General features: G+C 34.1%; 1 protein-coding gene and 1 long non-coding RNA gene across 2 annotated transcripts; both read right to left on the bottom strand.

Moving 5' to 3' along the window:
- Positions 1 to 1,623: 1,623 nt before the first annotated feature.
- LOC131032551 (uncharacterized) lies at positions 1,624 to 5,423 on the bottom strand. Its single transcript, XR_009103469.2, has 2 exons — positions 5,198 to 5,423; positions 1,624 to 2,128 (listed from the first exon to the last, which is right to left on the bottom strand). It is a non-coding gene; the product is annotated as an uncharacterized LOC131032551 (long non-coding RNA).
- A 748-nt stretch (positions 5,424 to 6,171) lies between these two features.
- Positions 6,172 to 26,580, bottom strand: LOC131858521 (putative receptor like protein 25). Its single transcript, XM_059211780.1, has 3 exons — positions 26,479 to 26,580; positions 23,017 to 23,123; positions 6,172 to 6,742 (listed from the first exon to the last, which is right to left on the bottom strand). The coding sequence occupies exons 1-3, from the start codon at positions 26,578 to 26,580 to the stop codon at positions 6,172 to 6,174; spliced, it is 780 nt and encodes a 259-aa protein (XP_059067763.1).
- Between the last annotated feature and the right edge of the window lie 12 nt (positions 26,581 to 26,592).

The raw sequence follows: 26,592 nt of genomic DNA, 5'->3' as shown, positions 1-26,592 counted from the left end.
CTAGCGATTGAAGCGACTCCTCCATAAAACGGTTATTCTTGCCATTCTGGCAATAAAAATGGTCTTAGGAAGGGGGGTCATCTTGACAAAAAAGTGAGTATTATAGGGATAGTACTCAAATTTATTCAAGATTTGTGGCTTCCCGTCCCCTAGGAAGAGGTGAAAGAGTTGGCAACTCATCTTTTCGGCCTGAACTTGTTGGTTGGTTTAGGAAAAGTTCTAAAGTACACATTGCATGGGACTGCTCTTCCACGGCCTGGGGACCTAGCATCAATCACAGACCAAGAAGAAACAATTACTTTTTACCCCTTTCTTCTGGACCTCGAGGGTCCAGCTCTCATGAAACATAGGTCTGTCGTTGTCATGGCACACAAATTTCTAAAATGGAAGTTTTCCACAGATTATGTTGAGGACACAGATAGAGAGAAGACTTCAGAGATTTCGCCATATTAAATGGCTTATTTACTCTTAAAGAAGCAGACAAGATCCCCAACCCAAGTGGAAATGCTTCAGCTTGCCTGCAGAGGAGCCAAGGAAGAGGAAGAGGACGTGGTCAAGGCAGGGGTCGGGGTTGAGAGAGCGGTCATGGTCATGATCGAGGACAGTTCAGCTCCCACCCTGGGTCTCCAGCCTGGGGGTGAAATTTGACACAAGAAAAAAGATATGAATTTCTGCTTTTAGATATTGAATTTTGATTAGCTTTTATGAAAATCATGCATGAAGATGTATTGTTGATAATTTCAAACTATGGATGTAGAAGCTTCTGACGAACTCTCCCATTATTTTGTGGTATGAAATTAGTTTTAATTAGGGAAATTGTCTTTTTTGAATTTCTTCTTCTAAGGAAGGTCCAGAGGGGTAGGCGTACTGATAATATTCATGTAAATTTAGAACTTTAACATTTTAATATCAATATTTTTGGCTCTTTCGTTTATCGATAAAAATAAATAAATAGAAATGTTTTTTAAACTTTTTCAGAAACTCATTTTATATGGGGTAGTGAAAATTTTATGTGTCAGATATGAATTACCATGTTCTAAGATATATAAAAATGATTTGTTTAGTATAAGAGCAAATCTCTTTTAATCCTATTCCGCCCTAAAAATGTTATTTATTTTTCATTTGAATATCAATCATTAAAGAGAAATACAGCTGTAATAAATTATTTACTTTCTGTAAAATGTTGGTAACATATACAATTTTGTTCTTATTCTCAAGATTAAAATTTTAGAATTCTTACATTAGACATGGAATAATGCTCTCATTTACCATCTTAGAAGCATTTAATTTGTATACTTTATGTTCAAAATATGAAACAATATTAATTGTTATATAAAAGCTAGCTCAAACAAAATGAGTCAACAAAAATAGTATGTAATTCATCATTATAAAAATATTTTGTGTTTGAAATTTGAAAATATATATATCATTATTGAAAAAATAACCTAAACAAAATGAATAAAAAAATATAACAAGAGCTGCAATGCAGCTGCAGAGTTCCATATAATATGACATTGTAAAAAAATTTATGTGATGCAAAAACATAAAATATGTTCATACCTTCTTACATGTTCATACCCTCTTACAAAGTACAAATTCATGTAATGATTAAATAGTGTAAACAATTTTGAATTCAATTAAATTCGTATTGAGATTTCAAAAACCATTCTAATTATTTTTTTACCAAATAATGTAGCAATCCCACTACAACCAAGCCAATTGCTTAGTTGACACCATAACAACAAGAAAGAAGGGCTGAGTTCCATATAATTTGCCCATTATTGGTTATACAGGTTAAGGCAAGTGTGAAAGATGAAAAAAAATGCCCTTATTTTTCTTTAGGAGAAACTTGTTTCAAAGTAGAGATCCATGCACTGTTTGTGAATGGAGAAAGAAAAATATTAAAACTGATAAAAGCTTCTGTAGGTTCCATAAAACATAAAACTGCTCTTGCTCGTTGCAATTATGAAAGGCTAGCAAAAACAGAGATTCATTTTAAGATTAAAAAGCCCGTCGATTGCTTAGATAAAACTCATATGATTGAGAAGGTTGCATGATGCAATTTTTCTTCATCCACAACCATCTGGCGGGTGTGCTGGTAAGAATGACACAGTTAATGTCGGGTGTGCTGGCAAGAATGACTATAGACATTACAAATCTTAGAATGCACAAATTATAGTTGAAGACATTTTTATTAAATTACTTTTCAAAACGAAACTAAATATCTTCTTTAATGTCATTTGTTTTGAAATTTAGAGTACCAAAAACAGCATTATAATTAGTTTCCTGATACTTTACTGAACTTGTTTTTCTATGTGTATTCCAACCTACCCAGTTATTGTTAATATGCTTAGCATCTTTTCTAATTGTATCATATGTAATCAAACTATAAAATAAAATATTATAAGCAATTTTAGACATGCATTATAAAATGGCCAATAAATAGCTACATAAACCATTAAAAAAATATTATAAGCAATTTTAGCCATGCATTATAAAATGACCAACAAATAACTACAGAAACCATGCATATATAATCAAACTATAAAAAAATATTATAAACAATTTTAGCTATGCGTTATAAAATAGTCAATAAACTCTTAAATGCTTGGCTACTAGGCCTTCATTTGCAACAGGCTTGCCTTGATAGAGATATCCTATGATTTTGCCTTTGATTTTTTAAAAACCTACTGGCTAGTTTTGAATTCGAAACTCCAGTGTCAACAAGTTTTACATCCAATTTTATATACATTTTTTTCAAAAAAAAAAAAACCATGAAAAGAAGTATTAGATAAAATTTGGCGTCCATCTGTGCATCAATGTAACTTTCAGTATCTTCTTCTTTCCTTGGCAGTTCGTTGACTGTCCTCCTCTCATATATATTCAATACAAAAACATAGTGAAAGAATTATCAACTAAGAAATTGTCCTTAAAATCCAAATTAGAGCTTAAGGACATGTATATCTAGCGAAAGCAACTCCAATCCACAAAATACAAAATTTATTTATTTGGCTAGCTTAAAAGTTTCAATGGGTCAAAATCATGCACAGTACCTACAGCTCAAAATATTCTCCAAATTCAATTACCCTAATTTTACATGTTCAGAAGTTTTGAGTTTATAAAGTTTCCAAATTCAGAAAAAAGTGGTGAAATTAATGTTACTGCTATATGATTGAGATTGGCTTATAGGGACTCAAAGAGTTCCATTGGAGTTGCAACACTAGTTTCCTCAATGTTGACTTGCTTTGGTTTTCATTTGGCATCTCTCTGTTCATCTGTCTATGATAAGAAAGTTAAAATACAACCTTTGCTCTCTGGTAGTTTGTTTGTGAAGTGGGAGCTTTGGAACAAGGAATTCATGCCCTAACATTCAGTCTCGAATTCAATGAACAATCTGTTCGTTTAGCATGCCAAGAGTGTGAGTTTGGTGAAAGGTCACAAAGTTCTAAACTAAATGGTCAAGGAATTTCATGGGCTGTCATGATCACAGCTCATAAAGAATTTATGAACACGTTGGTGATTCCTTAATACTTTTAAAAAAAATGAGGACGACATAAGCCCAACTACTTTACCCTTTCTACCGTTCTCCCAGCATGATTTATAGTGCTTCAAAGAAGGTTCATGGAGAGATTGTCAGCTGCAGGCTTCAATCAAATGCAGAATGTGGAAGTTTAGACAAATCCCCTAAACAGTTGTCTCATATCCAATGACAAGATGCAATCAAGGGTCTTCAATTTCAACCAGACCTTACCAAAACGACTGATCAACTTCATAGAAGCAGAGGTCGCGCAGGCAAAGAAGCAGAAAACAAAGTATAGACATAAAAAATTATTTTAATTTCAAGAGAATTTTCAAATTGTGCATAGGAAGACAAGAAGACATTGGCCAAATATGAATTAAGGGAATTAATGAGATGCGTGGACAGGTAAGGATAGTGCGCAGAAATGAAAATAAGACAGTTTTATTAATTAGCAAGATGAATTCGAATGGATGTCCAGAATGTGAATCGTATGCAGAGCAATATAAGAGAAGGGGAAAAATTCATGTGTGCGGGGCCTGCAAAGTGTAAGCTGCAGAGAGGGTCTCGATTGAGTAAGCATCGGCCGAAGAGTAGTACTGAGTGTGAGAGAGGCCATTGAAGGTCATATTTGTAATTAATGTGTTCAGTGTTCAGATTTAAAAGAATGGAACTATATTTCATTGTTCTTCTGTTGAGTTAAAAAACAAAGACTCTGTTTTTGTAAGTTTGTTTTGTGTTTTGTATTTGAGTGTTGAAGGCGGGAGAGAGTTTCTTTTGTCATTCATCAGAAAGAGAACAGCCTAATTTAGAAGAGCCTCAACCAAAGAGCACTTGGGATTTTTTATGTAACTCGTTGTGTAGCATAGGATATCAGGAACTCTGTTGATAATCTTAATGGGCAAAGACACTTTCAAATAATAGTTCTAAAATTCGCAAAGTATTCACAGATTAGGCAAGTGATCACAAGATTTTTTAGAAAACAAGCTATTTGTAGATAGCATAAAAAATAAAAGCATAGAATTTTTTTTGACATTTCCTAGAAAATTGTATACCCTATTTCCTGGAAAATTGTATAGCTATTTTTAGAAAACAAGCTATTTGTTGCAATGAGAGGAGTTGAGTAATTGGGAAGTGAGGAGGAATGCGCTCCTCCACAGAGCATGGGGTAATCGGCTATACCCAAGGATTTGGAGCAGTTAGTGAATAATGGCTTTGCTATTCTTTTTCTGGTTGTAGGGGCTATTAAGCATGGAGAAAGGATCCTTGTTTTGTGGATTTGTAACTTTTTTCAAATTTTCAGTTCATATCTGTCAATTTCCGAAATAATGAAGAACGTAAATGTCGTAGAAAATTATATGTATGTTGTTATGGGAGAGAAGCAACTGCAGAGAAAGCTAAAGGATTGTGTTGAGTTTTCTTCACCAAGTGAAGGGACAAAAGACCCAGAAGGGTTTCAAGAGTCGTCGTCTTCACCATAAAGAGGAACAAAAAAGCAACAACAGGTGTCTTCTATGGGAGAAGTGACAAAAGAACAACAAGGGTTTTTGGAGGAGGCATCTTCATCAGAAAGGACGAAAAAGCTAGATAGGTTTTTCAGAAACAGCAAAAAAATCTCTAAATTGGGATATCCAGCTAGAGCCAAATGCAGATAATGTTTGAACAGTAGGGAAGTCATACCCGGATTTCTGTCACTCTCTTCTATTGTCTTAGAAATCGCCTGGAAAAATGATTTCCCCTGTTTTGCTCAGCGTGAAGACTCTGCGCATAATAGTTTTGTTTCGAAAGAGAGAAAATAAAGAATTCTTAATGGACTACGGAAAATAAAAATCGATGAGCCTGATAATCTGACACGTTTATTATTCTACAAAATGCCACAAGAAACCCTATGCAGGAGACACATCGACAACAGCCCTTTGGAAAAATCTAAGTAGCCAATCATAAATTAGAAATAATTATCGCATTTTAATAACAAATTTTTTAAAAACCATAAACGTTGTGTGGGGTCTGAATTAAATTAGCACAGGCAGAGTGAAAACACTAGTCCCCTAAAAGCAGGGACTAATAATATACAATTTCCATTTATATAATGATAATTTAAAACAAAAATCTATGATATTGATTTTATAATAAAAATTGAATATAATGACCTAAGCCAATACTCTTGATTAACCACATACTTTGCTATCAAGAAAACCAATTTGCTATCACACTACACACGTTTTATACATGCCTTATTCTCTCTCAAACTACCATCACTAAAATTGTTACAAACTTCTCTTCTCCCACAACCACTAGTAATGGAATCATTATACTAGAACACAACACCTTGTAGCTTAATCTTTTTATGAATGGATGAAACAAAAACATTTTAAATTTGACTAATAGATGGAGCAACTGAACTAGTGGACGAGAAAAAGGAGAAGTGTGGGCTGTAGCTACTTTGGGAAATCTGCAACTGCACATAACCCTCTTATTTTGGAGCTCCGCATGGAACGTACAAGTTTGTTTCACCATACCATTACTGATATTGTACCACCCAGTCCAATCCCAAATCCCAACCCTACAACAATCATTGAGACATGTTCATCCATTTTATTTCACATTGATTTAGCCACCATTTTGGAAGGTGTAGGCACTATTGAACTTTTATTCTATTTGCAACTTTGTAATGGATACCCATAGAAACACGTACGGTTTCCCTGGTAAGATCTCTCATCAAAAGTCATAAGTTGTTTTCCTGCAGGTATTGGCCCACAGAGATGGTTGAAAGATACATTCCAATAGCTCAACTTGGATAACTGGCATAGCTCCTCAGGTATTTCCCCACTTAGTCTATTTTGAGACAAGTCCAACTGCTCTAGAGGTTCTATTTGCCCCAAAGATGCTGGTATTGTACCTTCAAACTTGTTTCTAGACAGATTTAGCAACCTGAGCTGGGATAGATTCCCAATGTTTGGTGGTATTTCCCCTGTTAAATTATTGTTTGACAGATCAAGTATAGTGTTTGCAGCCAGCACATATTCCAGACTATACTCTGTTCCTTTTATTCTGATGGGCGGTATATCCTCATATAGTGTAGTGCCACCTAGTTGTGAAACTTTAGGGCTTCTAAATCCCTTTAGATCCTCTAGAGCAGGGGGGATTCTTCCCCCAAATTTATTACTGGATAAATCTAACAGGAGAAACAATTGGAGTCTGTCCAGCAGGAGGAAATACTGAAGTCTGTCCAGCAATGGAAAAAATGTCAATTGACCATTCAATCTTATGATATTCAACATTTGAACAGTTATCAAAGTTCACCACAAAATTGCAAATGAAATTTCTACAACTGTATTAGAATTTAAAGTTTATTTCATTAACATTCGACTCGGTAAAGACCCTGTTGACTCCGCTATAAATATCACCGAAGTGAATTCACACAGGCGGACTTATTCCCACTATAACAAGAGACGTCAATTATACGCACAGACGGCCTTTAAAGTAGAGTTCGCTACTCCATAATTAGTTCTTGTATACTGATGTTTCTATTGCATCTAATTTTTTTATTAGTTAAACCAACATTGTATAGAGCAACAATTTTATATTTAAAATTTTTTTTTGTTTAATAATTTAAAAAATGTTATTTATCTTTTTTTCTATTGGTTTATGATAAGATTAGTTATTGTAAAAATCAAATTATTATTTCATCTTTTTTATAAATTTTGTGAGTTCAATTAACCACTTGAATGGTATATACAATATTATATACATCATAATAAAGGTACATTGTTGACTTTAACATTATGTTGTCTCCTTGAATGATATTTGTGATGTTATTTATACCTACCCAACTAAATATATAATATTTGCAAAATCTTAGACATTGTTGCAATTTAAAATATACCCACCTACTTTATGTATTGTATATCTAACAATTGACCATATTTATTGTTTATATCTATTCAATTAAATATACAATTTTAAAAAATCTTCAACACTGTAATTTTAAAAATACCTGCCTCTTTATGTATTATCTATCTAAAAATGGATCATATTTAATGTTTTGATTGTTTTTAAATATTTTGTTCAATTTTTATGTATGTATTATTTTTATAATATATCATACATTATTATTGATAAAATTATAAACATGTCAAAGACGTTTGATATATGAAATGAATGAGTTGTTTATTGAAAGCTATGGTTGTGAATTGTAAAGAAAGGTGTAAAATGGTACAAATAATCTCAACCGTCCATATTTATTAATTTTGACATGACTATTTGAACACAATACTAAACCTAGTTCCAAACACGCTTGCAGAAAAAAGTCATTCAACCAAACCAAATTGTTTGAAAATAAGATGGACAAATTCTATGCTCAAGATCTTTATTGCTACAAATTAAAGCCTTCCTACACATCAACAAAAAAAGGGAACTAGTATGTGTAGAGATAACCATTTACTATAGCATTAATAGTAGCTACCAATAAGCCATGTGACTAATATAGAGCATCACAAAGAGTAATCAACCAGATGATTAACGATGTATATGAATACTTTATGTTTCCACTAATCTAACTATAATCATTAACTACTCTACCTAACAATAACTATTATACATATAACACTTATAGGCAAGAACTTGACACAATACATATCTTGTTACTTTTCTCATTTTAGTCAATTTAGACTATAATCTATGTACATTTTGAACCTATAGCTTGAAATGTTTAACATTTAGTGGTTTTTTTATTATGTCTATAACCATATGACTATAGTCTATAAATTTCTAATTTTTTAATGTCAAAGTCTTTTTGAATCTTGAAATATCTAACATTTTGTGGCTTTTTTAATTTGTCAATGACAATATAACTCTAGCCTATAAATTTCTAATTTCTCAATATCAAGTCTTTTTTAATCATGAAATGTCTAACATTTAGTGGCTTTTTTAATTTGTCAATGACCATATAAGTAGAGTCTACAAATTTCTAATTTGTCAACGTCAAAGTCTTTTTGATAGTACATGTAAATTGGCATCTTTTATTTTCAAAAATTTGAAATTTCTTAGTGATTGTGGACAAGGAAATATGTTTATGATGGATTTTGAAGTGTGGTAAAAGAGAAATGAAAGATCGTTGCTATAAATGTTGTGTCTTATTATTGATTTCCCTTGTTTTGAGTGTCTTAGACAACAATCTATTCAAATTTTAAGCCCACAACATCTTTGAATATCTAACATATTATGGCTTTCCCTCATTTCCAATGATCATAATGATTATATATTTATGGTATACCAATTTCTAAATTCCAAATATCAAAGTTTGCTCATACGTGTAAATTGGCATCTCTTTTTTTGAGAATTTTGAAATTTCTTAGTGGTTATTGACAAGGAGATATGTTTATGACAAATATTGATAAATGGTCAATGAAAAATGACAAGCCACTTTTCTAGATGTTGTAGGTCACATTAATGACTTTTCTTGCTTTGAGATCCTTAGAGCACAATCTACACGTCTAACATTTAGTGGGTTTCTATTATTTGTCAATGACCACACAAGGATGGTATAGAAATTTCTTATTTCCAAATGTCAAATTCCATCCATTGACATCTCTTTTTTAGCACTTTGAACTTTCCATTGTAGTGGCTACAAACAAGGAAATGTATTCACAAGAACTATTATTTTTATAATATTTCCTACCTACTTATTATGTTTGAAATTCATTTGTTCCCCTGAATTTAATGGTATGTCGACATATAATGACTGCTTGAAAGGAACTGAAAATTTAAATCTTTGAGCTTATTTCCTAAACTAAAAGATTATCTTCAATATATATTTTTTATTTTAGGTTTATTAATTCAGAAAGTTACTTTTAATTATAATAATAAATTTAAAATTTTTATTTTGTATGTAAAATTTAAAAATAATCATTACTATTTAGAATTATGATAATAATAATTAATTCTTTATTCAATTTCTAGATTTAATTTTTTTAACTATGGTTGCATATTTAGACATTTTTTAGTAATAAAGTAATCATAATAAAATAGTAGTGATGCATAACATAGAAAAAATTATTTTAAAAATATCATTGATTTACTGTGGGATTTTTGTAGCTTATTATGGCCTTAGTCGGCCTCAACTTAGCAATTGATGTTGATGTTGGAGCTTTGGCGTTTGGCGATCATGGCACCCCTGAACAAGTGGCCTCACAAATTTGTTCCCAAGGTGTTTCATGAGGTATGTCTACCACTGATGTTGTTCTTCATGTTCAGGTTTTTGATAGTGCATGCCACTAGCCTAAGCAGTTTACTTTGATTGGCTATTTTATTGTGAGGGTTCTCGTTGAAAGCATGCTTCGTCACTAGGTTGCCAAGGCTTGGGACCCTCATGGGGTGTTCGGTGTGGAGCCTGATCAGTCTCCAAGTGGGAGATTGTTGAAATGTGGCAACTGATCAGCAAAGTACTTTTTTTGCCGTTTTTGTTGATGAAAACCGACATTGTAATAAAACCCTAAAAAGGCCGATTTTTTTTGTTGCCCTAAAAACGCATGTTATAAGCGACTGGGATGCTAAAGGCATTGTAAGGTTGATGTACTATTTTTGCTGGATAATAAGAAAGATTGGACGGCTGTGTATGGTGGACGTAACCCATTCTGGGTGAACCACGTTAAATCTCTGTGTTATTTGTGTCCTATTTTATTTCTTTATCTTTTGTATTTAAATCTGCATATAATTGTTAGTTCATATTTGCTTCGGATCTGCTTGAAACCCTAACAATTGGTATTAGAGTCAGGTTTTCTGTAAATTGGCAGGACTTTCAGATTTGAGTGGGAGCAATGGAGGATTCCAAATTCAAGGTCAAAAAGTTTAACGACCAGAATTATCAGTTATGGAAAATGCAGATGGAGGATTACCTGTATCAAAAGGATTTGTGGCGGCCATTGGAAGGAAAGGCAAATAAACCGACCACAATATTAGATGAAGAGTGGGACATTTTAGATAGAAAGGCACTGGGATCCATTCGATTGTGCCTTGCGTCGTCTGTAGCATTCAATATAGCAGAAGCAAAAACGACTGTAGATTTGATGGCAACATTGGCTAAGCTGTATGAGAAACCCTTGGCTTCGAATAAGGTATTTCTTATGAAGCGTTTGTTTAATTTGAAAATGAGTGAGGGAGGATCTGTAGCGGAGCACTTAAATGAATTTAATACAATTACCAGTCAATTGTCTTCGGTAAAAATTACCTTTGCAGAAGAGGTTAGGGCTCTCTTGATTTTATGTTTTTTGCCAGAAAGCTGGAATAGCTTGGTTATGGCTGTAAGTAACTCTGTCTCTGGTAAAAATACTTTGGTATTTGATGATATTGTTGGTGTTATCCTAAGCGAGGAAATGTGAAGGAAAAGCACAGGTGAGACTCCAACATCATCGGGTAGTGTTTTGAATGTGGAGAACAGAGGAAGATCAAAGGAAAGAGGAAAAGGCCCTAGGAATGAGAAGCCACGAGGGAAGTCAAAGAAAGGACACTCTCAATCTAGAGGAAAGAAAGATTGTTGGTACTGCGGAAAGCCTGGTCATCTAAAGAAAGACTGTCAATCTCGGAAAAACAAAGAAGGAGACAAAAATGAAAATGACAGTAAGGAAGCTAATATTGCAAGTAATACTTTACAAGATGCTTTAATCTTATGTTTGGATAATGTTAATGATTCCTAGGTAATAGATTCTGGGGCTTCATTTCATGCTACACCCCATAGAAAATATTTTCTAGATTATGTTCAAGGTGATTTTGGATAGGTATATTTGGGTGATGATGAGCCCTGTCAAATTGTTGGAAAAGGAAAGATAAAGATCAAGTTGCAGAATGGTAATGACTGGTTTCTGCAGGAGGTAAGACATGTTCCTAATTTAAGAAGAAATTTAATTTCTGCAGGGCAACTAGGTAGTGAAGGTTGCATAGTTACCTTCTCAGACAGTATGTGGAAGGTCACTAAAGGATCATTAGTAGTAGCTAAAGGTGCGAAGGTAGGCACATTATATCTGTGTACTGGTAACACTTACTCTACCTTAGTTGCTACAGATAAAGTTACTACAGGGACAACAACAATAAATGTTACAAGAACAGATTCGATAATGTGGCACCATAGGCTTGGGCACATGAGTGAAAAAGGGGTGAAAATCCTTCACTCCAAAAATCTATTGCCAGGACTAAAAAAGATTGATTTAGAGTTCTGTGAAAATTGTGTTTATGGTAAACAGAAAAGAGTTAGATTTCTCAAGGTTGGGAAAGAGAAGAAGAGTGAGAAGTTAGAGCTTGTACATTCAGATGTATGGGGATCGGCTCAGGTATCATCTCTTGGTGGCTCTTGTTATTATGTTATTTTTATTGATGACTCAACCAGAAAAACATGGGTATATTTCCTAAAACAAAAATCAGATGTTTTTGAAACTTTTAAGAAATGGAAAGCTTTGGTTGAGAATGAGACAGGGAAAAAGTTGAAGTGTCTCAGATCAGATGATGGAGGTGAGTATTGCAGCAAAACATTTGAAGATTATTGTTCCTTAAATGGGATTCGAAAGAAGAAGACAGTTCCAGGAACTCCATAGGAAAATGGTGTGTCAGAGAGAATGAATAGGACCATCATGGAACGTGCGAGGAGCATGAGATTGCATGCTGGATTGCCCTTACATTTTTGGGCAGATGCTGTACATACTGCTGTCTATTTGATAAATAGAGGACCTTCAACCCCTTTGGATGGTGGTATTCCAGAGGAGGCATGGACTGGTAAAAAGGTAAATTATTCTTTTCTAAAAACTTTTGGTTGCGAAGCTTTTGTCCATGTTGATAAAAAAAATAGAACCAAGCTTGATGCTAAATCTCAGAAATGTACCTTCATTGGATATGGGATAGATGAATATGGCTATCGGTTATGGGATTTTGAAAATAAGAAAATAATTAGAAGTAGAGATGTTATATTCAATGAGAAGGTTATGTATAAAGAAGAGATGCAGGAAAAGAAGCATGAACAGGACAAACAAGAATATGTAGTGTTGGATGAGATTCCTGAAAATGAAATGCCACAGGTATCTGATGCTCAACAACAACAGATTGTCCCACAAACTCCTGCAAGTGTTAGACGTTCTACGAGGACAAGTAGACCCCCTGAAAGATTTTCTCCTTCTTTGTATTCTATTTTATTAACAGATTCTGGTGAACCAGAAGAATATGAAGAAGCAATGCAGGTGGATGCCAAACAACAGTGGCAGCTAGGCATGAAAAAGGAGATGGACTCCTTAATGAAAAATAAGACTTAGGACTTAGTCCCTTTACCTGCAGGAAAAAGAGCCTTGGCTAACAAATGGGTTTATCGGCTGAAGGAGGAGGAAGGAGGTCAGAAAAGATATAAGGCCAGACTTGTGGTAAAAGGTTTTGCACAGAAAAAGGGTATAGATTATGATGAAATATTTTCTCCAGTTGTAAAAATGACTTCAATTAGAACTGTATTTAGTCTTGTGGCTGCAGATGATTTACATCTTGAACAATTAGATGTCAAAACAATTTTTCTCCATGGAGATTTGGAGGAGGAAATTTACATGTTGCAACCACATGGATATGAGGTCAAAGGTAAGGAGAACTTGGTGTGCAGGTTGAAGAAAAGTTTGTATGGCCTAAAGCAAGCACCCCGACAATGGTATTTAAAATTTGATAGTTTCATGGCTGAACACGGCTATCATAGATGTCATTCTGATCATTGTGTATATTTTAAGAGATTTGATAATGGCAGTTATATTATCCTGTTGCTTTATGTTGATGACATGCTTGTTGCTGGGTCTAACATGCAACATATAAATGATCTTAAACATAAATTAGCCAGGTCATTTGCTATGAAGGATTTGGGTGCAGCTAAGCAAATTCTCGGTATGAGGATTACACGGGATAGGAAAAATAGAACCTTGAATTTGTCCCAAAGTGAGTACATAAAGAAGGTGTTGAAAAGATTTAACATGCAGGATGCAAAAGCAGTTAGTACACCTTTGGCTAGTCATTTCAAATTGACTAAGGAGATGTGCCCAAAGGCACAAGAAGAGGTTAATAAAATGTCTAACATCCTGTATTCATCAGCTGTTGGCAGTCTGATGTATGCAATGGTATGCACAAGGCCAGATATTGCACATGCAGTGGGAGTTGTGAGTAGGTTTATGAGTAATCCAGGTATGGAACATTGGAATGCTGTGAAATGGATTCTTCAGTATTTGAAAGGAACTACTATGAAGGCATTATGTTTCAAAGGATCTAATGCTGCTCTAAGTGGATTTGTTGACTCTGATCTAGCGGGTGATATTGATTCACGAAGGAGTACTACAGGGTATGTTTTTACTATAGGGGGAACTGCAGTCAGTTGGGTTTCTAGGCTGCAAAAGGTTGTTGCACTTTCAACCACTGAAGCTGAGTATGTTGCTGCTACAGAAGCCAGCAAGGAGATGATTTGGTTACAATGTTTTCTGGAGGAATTGGGTCAGACACAGGAGGATAGCCCATTGTATACTGATAGCCAAAGTGCCATTCATCTTGCAAAGAACTCTGCTTTTCATTCAAGGACAAAGCACATTCAGCGTAGGTACCACTTCATCCGGACTATTTTGGAGGAGGGTCAGTTACGGCTTGAGAAGATTCACACAAGTGAGAATCCTGCCGATATGTTCACAAAGGCAGTTCCACAGGAGAAGCTGATTTCTTCATCAGTTTCTATTGGTCTTCTTGATTGATAATTATGGAATTTATACCAGTCAATTCCTAGTGTTTTATCCACCGAATGTTACATGTACAATGGTGTCGTGTAGTATCAGTCTCCAAGTGGGAGATTGTTCAGTGTGGAGCCTGATCAGTCTCCAAGTGGGAGATTGTTGAAATGTGGCAACTGATCAGCAAAGTACTGTACACTCAGCACGTATCCTTGCCGTTTTTGTTGATGAAAACCGACATTGTAATAAAACCCTAAAAATGCCGACTTTGTTTGTTGCCCTAAAAACACATGTTATAAGCGGCTGGGATGCTAAAGGCATTGTAAGGTTGATGTACTATTTTTGTTGAATAATAAGAAAGATTGGACGGCTGTGTATGGTGGACGTAACCCATTCTGGGTGAACCACATTAAATCTCTGTGTTATCTGTGTCTTGTTTTATTTCTTTATCTTTTGTATTTAAATCTGCATATGATTGTTAGTTCATATTTGCTTCAGATCTGCTTGAAACCCTAACAATGGGGTCCACCTAGATGAAATGCAAAACCTCACAAAAGTAGTAAAGGATATACCTATGGAAAAAAAAGGGACCCTTGACAATCTATTAGGGGCTAAAAGAACCAAAAAATGAAGACCTTATCTTGGAACATTAGAGGGATAAATAGCTCTCACAAAAAACATACTGTGAGGTGTACTATTATTGACAACAAATTTTATATTCTATTGTTACAAGAACCTAAGGTGTCTAAATCTTCTTTTGCTAACATTGCTGATCAATTATGGCATGGGAAAAATTATAGTATCAATCCTACTGATGGTGCTTTGGAGGGAATAGTGACAATGTGGAACCCTTTATTTTAAAGGGAGTATATGGTGAACCGATGTAAAAATATCCTATCAATCACCTTATCTATTGTGTCTTCCAATGAGTAATAAAACCTAGTCAATGTGTATGGCCCCAACACAAGAGCTACAAGGGAAATCTTATGGGAAAAATGTACCCTCTAATTGGATTCCCATTGAGATTATCATTGGATGTTGGATGGATTTGAATATCCTATTGTTTCTCTGAAACAACCTGGTTGGCCTTGAGGATTACTTAGATAATATGATGGACAAGTAACTGATTTCTTAAATAATTGGCAAAGTCCATGTGGACCTTAGGATTCTCTTTTTACATGGTCTAATAGGAGATTGGTAGCTGATAATATTCAAGTTAGATATTTCACCTCTAATGGATGAGATTTTTCAAGATCATACTCTCACTTCTATCTCTAGATATGGTTTTGACCATAACACCCTTCTTTTCAAGTGGAAGATTTCCCCTCATATAGGCCCATAGACCTTCAAATTTAAATTTATGTAGTCACTACATGTAGACTTCAGCAACTTGGCCATCACTTAGTGGATCATCCCTATCTATGGAACCCCTATTCATAGAGTTACATTGATGCAGGAGCACCAGAGTAGTTCATCCGATTGATGCAGAAGCATTGGAGTAGTTCAACCGGTTGGAGCAGTTAACAGTGGAAATGCTTGGAGATTGTTGCATTTCTTCATGTTTTCGGATTCTGAGTTATGGATTTGGATTTATCACCTTGATATTGTTGTCTTAAAATTATTCGATATTCATGGTATTTGGATTTTATTCCAGCAAGATATCGATTCTGATATTGGTTTGTTCTTATTGGTTGGTCTTGCAGTGAGTAAAGTGAAACTGAATTGGGTTGCAAATGATTTCTGTGACTTGTAGATCATTGGGAGATGTTGTTTTGGGCTTGACCAATGTTCTTGTAGGTTTGTGCAAAGTTATAAGCATTATTGGAGGTATTCTTGATGATTTGGGCCGACATACTATTGTTTGCATGTTTCATTATGAATCGGTTGATCTTTGGCCAACTTGATCGAGTTGTTGTTGCTTGCGGATGGTATAAAGAGGAAGTTTGGAGATTCATTTTGGAGGATAGTGGTCAGAGGAAGAAGAGATTCAGAGAAGATGTAGTTTCCGGAGAGATCCTAGTCCGGGAGGACTGAAGTCCAGAGGGACTGAGGTTTGGATCAGTGCAAAACAGTGTAGACAGTTACTGGAGGATGAATTGCTGAGCAGATGATCTGTGGATCATAGATTTGAGTTGTAAGAATTGATTTGTAATCCTGGGCTATGGTCCAGTGTTTGTAAATCCTGTGGGCATTTGTAATTCATTAACTATTATAAGGATTTCTCTTTTTGATTTCCCGGCTATATCTCATGTTACTGGTATCTTGTGTTGTATGAATCAGTTATCAGTATCTTTCATGTTGATTGTGTTATAGGTTGTGTAGACACCTAAAAATGTCTCATTGATCATGTACTAATTATTCATCTAATTGATTAAATAATTATTTAATTATTTAATTAAGCTAATTAATCATATTCTTCTAATTTCATATTTCCTCATCATCTTACTAATTATTCTAGTTTCAATTCTATCATCATTTAATTATTTAAACCATTTTCTAATGTTAATTAATATTTATTATTTAATTAATTATGATTTTTAATCCTCAATTTAAATAATCTTTATTATTTAAATAAATTATATTTTCAATTAATATCTCTAATCATCTAATCATTAACCCTCTTTTAAATATTAATTAAATATTCATTATTTAATTAATTGTGATTTAATTCATTTAATTTAAATAATCTTTATTATTTAATTAAATTCAATTTCTAAATAATTAAATAGTTTCTTTAAATTATTTAATTAACTAATTTATTCTTCCATTTCCAATGCCCCAAATTCTAATTTCATTTAATTTCATATTCTTCTAATTTCATTTAATTTCATTAATTCTTCTAATCCAAATTCAAATTGTAATTTCATATTCTTCTAAATTCAATCACATGTCCATGATTTCAAAAAATAAATTGAAAATCAAAGTCAAGCTCTAAAAATATTCAAATACTAAATTGAATTTAAAATAAATTCAATATTTGAATAAATCTCATGTAAAAATTAAATTGAAAATCCAAGTTAAAGTTCAAGCACATGCTAAATTAATTAATTCAATCAATTAATTAATTCAACCAATTAATTAATTCAACCAATTATCTCTCCAATCTCTATTTCCATCTTCTAGTTAGCTTTTTTCTAAATAAAGCTCTCCAAAGTCTTTCAATTAGTTAACTATTTCGTCCTCTTTATTTTCTCCAATCATTCTTTTTCTTCCCTCAATCATCTTTTTCTCAATCAGTTGACTCAATTAATCTACTCAATCTATTTCGTTTCACCTCTAAATTAGCAGTTCAACTATCAATCTTCATGTGAGCTCACCTGAGTTCCACCTCTTGATCAATCCATTCCACCTTTCAATCAATCATCTCCAGTTATCTATAAATTGAGAATTCAATCTCCATTTTCAAAAATCATGAACTTCGAATCTTTGTGTCAATTGCAGGTTGTCAGCGCAATATCTGAGATCCATCATACCACAAAGAAGAGAAGAATAATGGAAGCTATATGTGATCATGGAATAGGGAGTTTTGATTAATATATTTTACATTCCTATTGCTTATTTGCATTATTTCATTGTCTGTTTGTTTGAATTCTAATTAGGATAGGGATTCATGATTTTCCCTTTCATTCCTAGTTTTCTTTACACATTTAAGATGAATTTTTACATACGATAGGCTGCAAGGTGGGGATGTCCTCCATTGGATCTCCCTACCTTGTCTGCATCAAGTGGTATCAAAGCGGGTTATGAAGTTGTTGGTGGAGGAAGAGCTACTTGTGAACCGATTGGTTGAAAAGAACTTGAGGTAGCTTGAATAATTGTTCAGATCATCGAGCAATGAGGAAGTACAAGGCTTGCAAGCAGACCACCAAACCTAGGAGCTTGAGATTTAGGTAGTTGGTAGATGAAGACTTGAACAGATCGTCAAACTGAGGCAGGCTGCAGGGTGGTCCAGTAGATTCGCCGAGGAGAGGCAATTAGAACCTGTAGTCAGACAGTCGAACCCTTGAGGAAGTTGCAAGTACCTACTAATAGATCACCGAACTAGATGAAGTGATGGGACTCACTTTTCAGTTAACCCCGAGAGTCTGATGCAAGAGCACTGGAGTAGTTCAACCGGTTGGAGTAGTTAACAGTGGAGTTGCTTGGAGATCATTGCATTTCTTCATGTTTTTGGATTCTGAGCTGTGGATTTGGATTTATCATCTTGAGATTAAACATATTCGAGATTCATGGCATTTTGATTTGGATCCGGTGAGATGTTGATTCCGGTATTGTTCTGATATTGGTGTGTTCTTACCGGTTGGTCTTGCAGTGAGTAAAGAGATGCTAAATTGGGTTGCAGATTATTTCTGTGACTTGCAGATTGTTGGGAGATGTTGTTTTGGGCTTGACCAATGTTCTTGAAGGTCTGTGTGAAGTTCTAAGAATTATTAAAGGCATTCTTGGTGATTTGGGTCGACATACTATTGTTTGCACATTTCATTATGAACTGGTTGATCTTTGGTTGACTTGATCATGTTGTTGTTTCTTGCAGATAGTATAAAGGGAAAGTTTGGAGATTCATTTTGGAGGACATAGGTCAGAGGAAGAAGAGATTCAGAGAAGATGTAGTTTCCAGAGAGATCCTGGTTTGGGAGGACTGAAGTCCGAAGGGACTGAGGTCCGGATTAGTGCATAACAATGCAACCTATTATTGAAGGCCGAATTGCTGAGAAGATGATCTACGGATCATAGATTTGAGTTGTAAGAATTGATTTGTAATCCTGGGATGTGGTCTAGCATGTGTAAAACCTGTGGGGATATGTAATTCATTAACTATTATAAGGATTTATCTTTCTGATTTCTCGGCTATATCTCGTGTTACCGATATCTTGCATGGTTTCTTGTGTTGTGTGAACCGGTTATTGGTATATTTCATGTTTATTGTGTTATAGGCTGCAAGGCGGGGTTGTCCTCCATTGGATCTCCCTACCTTGTCTGCATCAGGCATATAAGTCGAGGGAAATAAAAAATAAGGTTAAACGATAGAGTTATTATACCTCGGGAATCATTTTTCACAAAGGGGATAGATTTATGTTGACCTAAAAGAGACAAATTATGTTATAGCCATGGCGAATACCAAACTTGAAGTCTGACTTAAGGAAATACAATTAAGAGAAGAATGACACTACCTCCTTAAAGGGGAAGAAATATACTAGAAGCAAAAATCTAGAGTTCAATGGCTACATGAGGGAGATTGGAATACTATGGTATTTCATAAATATACTCTAAAACACAAGAAAAAAGAAACACTATTCGAGGGATCATAGTTTAGGAATTAGATTAGGAGCACTACAACTCTCGTTCTTGATGTATCTTCCAATTTTGAGTGTAACTGTCTTTAATTTCTCATCTAAGACTAGAGTTTCCTAATTTCAAAAAAAATAGTGGAATCCTAACATCCCCTTTTGGTACTCCATGTTTATGCACTTTCCCATAACAATACACTAAATAGACTAGACATTTATAGATACAACATTGGTGAAATTACATGTTGTTCCTATTCACAGGGAATTCACTTAGTGAGCCTAGGTTATAGCATGTGCATTTGAGTAATACTAAAGAATCCCCTAATTTTCAAAAAATATTGTCCTAAACTCCTTTTTGTCACCCCCTCCCAATACATAGCTCGAGTTAAAACCCCCAATATTTTCACAAAATATTCTATTTTTTCATAGCGTAAATTATAACCCCCTATTTTCACTAGATAGGCTATATATTGTTAAATAATTTTGGGATATTAAACACCCCTCTCCCCCCAATATGAATGCATGTGGTATAATATTGCCTAACTAGTGAAGCCCGCATGTTCCTGTTACAAACTCCAACTCTCCATTTTCAAATTTTCATCTCCTACCCATGACTACAATGGTTAATAGCTCTTTGACCTATAACCTAGAAGTAGACATGTCTAACACTGCCTCTATTTCCCCTTCTAAGACAATTTTACCTACTATAGGAGTCTCTCTGACTATCCCTAAAGTCGAGCAGTGAACTCCCCATTCAAGAACTCCTTTCTTGATTCACTCTACAAACCCCCAAAGTCTCTTCTATTATGGATCCAAAATACCTCCGCTGCACTTCCTATGTTCCTGAGGTGGTACTTGGCTAGGAAGTGGTAAATAACATCTCCTATTTTGCAATGAAGGGTCTCATTTGTAGGTTTAAGCATCTTTGGCCCCCGGCTCTTAGAGCTATATTCCTAGATCTTGATGCAATGGAAGTCAATGGTCTTTGGTAAGGTTGAGATTTACCCCTGTGCTCATAAATTCTTTGTTATTTGTTTTGACTCTATACAAGATCAAGATGTTCTTGTGTCTATGGGTATCTCAAAATGGGGATCGCATACCCTTTCTTTATGCCCCTAGATGCCCTCCTTCAACCCTTTGGTAGAATTAACTATGTTCTCTCCTACATGGCTACGATTGTGTTACCTCCCCCTCCATTTTTTAATGCAACTCTGTCTATAAAGCTATTGGTAATGGATTGGGTCAATTTGTTAATGTGGACCCTAATACTAGTTTCTTCTCCCATAGCTCATGCACAAGGATTTTGGTGGGTTTGGACCTTTCTAAAACACTTTATACTTAGATCTTCTCAAAGGTGGATGAGATGTCGTGGAAATAGATTCTAGACTATTAGAGGATTCCTCTTTGGTGCAAACATTATTTTGATATAGAATATTTAGCATCTTCTTTCCCCACGATTCCCATCGATTTTCTTCACCAACCCGGTGGAAGGACAATGACTGCTAACATCTCATAGTTTTTCAAGTGCTTCTAATTATGGGTTAGATTCCTCATTAGATTCAGTGCCCCCCTCTCTTATGGGTTTGTCTATCTGAGTGGTTCAAGCTCTTCTTCTTACTCCTCTTACAAACCAATCAATGGGTCTCTATAATCATGGACTCATTATGCTTGTGGTTCCTAATTCTTTTTCTCTAAACCATCAGATTCCTTCACAAAATTGGTGACTCATATATTGCATCAGATGGTTCTTCCAGCACTGTCACATTAGATCATCTTGATAAAGATCCCTCCTAATGGGTTGTGGTCTATCACAAGAAGTGCCAATCTCTTATTTCTCAGAAAACTCATGTTGTTTCACTAGGACCATTGTTGGGCCCAAACTTAGATTTCCAATAGCTTCTTATTTCTTTCTATTGGCTTTTCCAGTTTATAGCTATTGCCTTGTTTTTAGTTGTACTCTAAACAAGGACATAGATTTGTTGTTTCTTGGTTGGTTGTCCTGTTCTAGTTATTTCATTGTTTGGTTAGTTTTTCTTGTGCTCCAAGCCTGTTGATTGATTTTTTAATTGGTTGGGGGCATTCACCACTTACTCTAATAGAAAAAATTGTGTCCCATTTTCATAGAAAAATGAACAACAATAATCTAACATTTTAGCTTGAATCAGTAGAAAGTGATATATATGTGTGTGAAATTTAGAAATGATGCAAATTAATGTAATGTATATATAAATGTAGTTTTCTATAAAATTAGCATTATAATATAGTTGATAAAAATTAAAGTTAAAAGGTCTTTCACTTTCTAACAGTAATTTTTTTGCTTAAGTTTGTTTTCATGTTTATACCCGAAACACATGATTGAATTCAAGTAATAGATCCAAAATAGAGTGTCTGCGTTGGTGAGTGGATTATGATGAATTTATGATAGGTGTTAGGAATATGTTTTTTTTTTTAAAAGAAGTGGCAAGCCACTAATATATAAGATTACAAAATCCGGTTCAAAGGACATGCTGGGAGGAAAGAACGAGAAAATAAAACCTCTAGTTATAGCCTGAGATAAATATACCTATCTAATATAATTAGGCTAAAGGAACATATTACAAAGCCAATATTGACTTGAGTATGAGATCTCAAGCCGATATGCAATGACCATCCCCATTCAGCATTCAATCAGCTAGTTGGCATGAGTCTTGACGATGAACAACTGGGCAAGTGCATCAGCATGACTAGACTTTTTGGGCAGAGATGAGAAAAGGTACACCAAAGACCAATGCCACCCTGCTGATATTTCACGTCAGCAAGACTCACCCTAATGATCAACCATTAACCCGACTTCCCAAATTGGTATGGGTGTTAAGAATATGTTATTTTTATTCTATGCTCATCTTCTGATTTTAAATATGGATTTTAACTAAGGATTTGATTATCAAATTGTAGGTGGTTTTAGCTCGGTTTCCTAATTACCATTTATTGATTTCATGTATTTCTTCTCTTATGTACTAGATGATTGAGATGGAGGTTTGATAGTTTTATTTTGTTGGTATTATTTTGCTACCATATCTCTAGATGTATATGTTAATATAATCTCTTATGAAGGATTTAAAAAGATTTGTATTATAACATGCTTTGTCTTGTTGATAAAATAATTTGTTTGATATTTGAGAACTTATTTTTCTTGAAATAGTTTTCCTAGAGTATATTCTTTGTTATGGTTATCTATGTTAGAACTTAAAAATGTAGTGCAAAACCTTTCTTGAGTCGTATCCCTTTCCTTTCTCTTTTCCTATGTTCATCCACCAATAATAATTATTCTTAGAAATCCACTAAGTCGATCCCCAATGTTATGTCTTGTCTAAGGATGTTCATTCCAAGTATCTTGCTCCTATAATCCTTAGTGAGTTATTTAGGGGTGGTCAATTTTTTCTCTGCGTTGCGTTGGTGTGGACTTGTGCACTCCTCCACCAGGTTTTGGCATAGAACAATGACCCCAAACCTTCTCATTTCCCTGCTCTCCTTTGTCAATGGGCCTAGAACCTTAGTACCCAATCCCTTGGTTCCAAGTCCATTCAAAACTCCATCCTTGTGCGTTCTCTCCAGTTCCTTTCACAAACCAAAATTAACCCATAAAACAAGTCGCACAGCCTGCATGATGCCTCGTCTATTAGAAAGCCTCATTAAAGAGGTGAACAAGAAAATCGGCCAGAAAAAGAGTTATTCGTTGATCACTCCATGGAAGCTTTCTTTCCAAGCTTCAATTTCTCTTTTCCACACTATCAGTAGAAGAAGAAATGGCCTGTAACAAGGAAGATATGACTAGACAAGGAAAAAACCAGCAATCAAACATATCACAGATAAAAAAAAATTATGTCAAGGATTTAGAAGTTAGGGAAAAGCGGAAACAAAATGGCCTTGAAGACGTAGCCAATAAAGGGCATGACACGATCTTATTTTTAATGCAAAGTCTCTGGCTTGTGCTTATGCTGGATGCCAAAAAAAAAAGGGTGGCGCCGGCTTACATGAAACGTCTTATATTCATAGTGCCATTAAATAGTCAATTAGCTAGCAAAAAACAATGAAATATGAATGTTACGAGTGACATAAAAGACACAACAATGATTAAATCAGTAACATCTTATATTCCTTTGATCTTTAGTCAGTGAATAAGTAATGGTTGTTCGTAGTTACCAATAGTTTTCTCGAGTTGTTTGTGATGAAATTGTTTAAATAAAATTAAGTGGACAAATAATCTAATAAATAGAAATTTCTAATAATGTTTAATAAATAGAAATGTTTGAAAGTTATTTTAGAGACTCATTTCTATATGGGATAGTGAAATTTTTTATGTGTTGGCTATGAATAACCATGTTCTAAAAGCTCTAAAAATGATTTGTTTAGTATAAGGACAAATCTCTTTTAATCATACTCCACCTTAAAAATGTTATTTATCTTTCATTTGAATATCAATTGTAGATAGGAAAATGGAATACATCAAAGCAATAATAAACTAGCTCAACCACAAAAACTAGATTGCAATGAAATTGATCCTATTACATGCAATAAAGCTATGAAGACAAAATGCTAATCAAATTGCAAACCATAGAAACAAAGAATCTCCTTCATATCTCTCCATTGTCCTCCTTTCTCCTCCAAATATCAGATTTGTGGATCTCAGCTACAAGTGCAAGAGAAAAGTATGAAAGCAAGATCGATTTTGATAGTGCGAGGATACTAGAAGCGAGGTAGATTCTAATGAGAAATGCATCCAATCTATAGAAAAATTGGAGAGAGGACAACAATTAGCAAGAAATAGATATTAGATGCAATTGGATTCAAAAATGGGAAAAATCAAATTGGATAGAGGACAACAATTAGCAAGAAATCGATATTCGATGCAGTTGGATTCAAAAATGGGAAAAATCAGATTGAGAATGAAATGTCATTGCACACTTTCCATGCAAGAGGATAAGACTAGCCATCAAATATAATGTTAGGATAAGATGCCATATCCAAACTCATGAGGAATAAGGAAACATGCTTCCAAATTAAAGCAAAAAAATAGGAGCCACTTGAGAGAGATAATGAGTTGGAAATTAGGATTTAGCAATTAAGAAATTAGGTGGAAATGATGAATTAGAAATTAGGAAATTAGAAAGTGATGAAATTAGAAATTAGGAAATTAGTAAATTAGGTAAATTAAATAATAATTTTTCATTCATTAATTAATTTTTTGTATTAAGTATCATAGAACAATTACTAACTTATTACAAATACCAGCTCCTTTCGAGCAAGCTTATTACAAATACTAGCTCCTTTCGAGCACAAATACAAGCTCCTTTCGAGCATCAAACTAGAAACAACAATTGGAAGACCAAGGGTCACAACTTAGAAATCCACTTTAAACAATGTGACAAATACAACCAATGGAAGACCAAGAGTCACAACTTAGAATTCCACAAAGATGTCCCTTTTGGGAGTTGAACTTGGGTCTCCACATTGAGAACTCAATGCTTTAACCAACTAAGCTCAACCCCCTGGGCTTCATTAATTAATTCACAAAAGAGGTGGAATTAATTAGCCAAATATTTAATTGTGACAAGAAGACTTAGGATAAATGAATAAATTATTTAACCTAGAGGGAAAATGACAAATAGGATTAAATGATTAAATTGCAGAACCCTAGGAGATGAATTAGAAATACAAGGATGATAATCAGGTCATGACAAAAGATGATTGATATAGGATCGATTTGATCATGATTTAATGATGAAAATTGGATAATTGATAAAGTGTCGATTTTGATTGATAAATTGATTAAGATTGACAAGGATGAAATTGATAGACTCCAATTGATGAGGACCAATGACTAATCGATCCAAATTGATGAGAAATGATGATTGATTGAGACCTATGACAAATCGATCAAAGATTGATCAGGACAAAACCCTAATTCGACATTAAGAAGGGTTGACGATGTCCAATTCGCATGATAATGTTGATAATGATTAAAGATCACAATTGATAATGATAATATTGACAAGACCTAATTGAAAATGCGACAAATGCAAGAAACACAAAAGAATGATAAAATATCGACAAATAATAAAGATCAAATGTGCGACATAAAAGAAATGTTAATATGATGTGAAAACCCTAAATAAGTTCACGGGAACATGTTAATATATGACACCGCAAGCATTGACTATTTTTAGATGCCTACATCAATGATTAAAAAAATTATAGATGTAATAAATTATTTACTTTCTATAAAGTGTTGGTAATATATAAAAATTTTGTTCTTATTCTCAAAATTAAAATTTTAGAATTCTTACATTAGACATGGAATAATGTTTTCATTTACCATCTTAAAAGCATTTATTTTGTATATGTTATGTCCAAATTATAAGACAATATTAATCATTATATAAACGCTAACCCAAACAAAATGAATCAACAAAAATAATATGTAATTTATCATTATAAAAAACTTTATGTTTGAAATTTAAAAATATATTAATCATTATTTAAAAACTTTATAATAAAAACTTAAAATAGATCACAATCCATATCATCTAAGTCAATACTCACTCTTGAATAACCACATTACTTTTCTATCAAGAAAACCAATTTGCATATCTCACAAGAGACATTTTCCACATGCTTTATTCTCTCTCAAACTACCATCACTAAAATTGTTACAAACTTCTCTTCTCCCACAACCAGCAATGGAATCATTATACTAGAACACAACACCTTTTAGCTTAATCTTTTTCTGAATGGATGAAACAAAAACTTTTTAAATTTGACTAATAGATGGAGCAACTGAACTAGTGGACGAGAAAAAGGAGAAGTGTGGCCTGTAGCTAAAACTCCAACTACAACTTTGGGAATCTGCAACTGCACATAACCCTCTTATTTTGGAGCCCCGCATGGAACGTACAAGTTTGTTCCACCATACCATTACTGATATTGTACCACCCAGTCCAATCCCAAATCCCAACCCTATAGCAATCATTGAGACATGTTCATCCACTTTATTCCACACTGATTTAGCCACCATTTTGGAAGGTGT

This window comes from Cryptomeria japonica, chromosome 9 (genome assembly GCF_030272615.1).
Source record: "Cryptomeria japonica chromosome 9, Sugi_1.0, whole genome shotgun sequence".
Lineage (NCBI taxonomy): Eukaryota > Viridiplantae > Streptophyta > Pinopsida > Cupressales > Cupressaceae > Cryptomeria > Cryptomeria japonica.
Note: the sequence above shows the minus strand (reverse complement) of the source record. Positions and strands in the feature narration are given on the sequence as shown.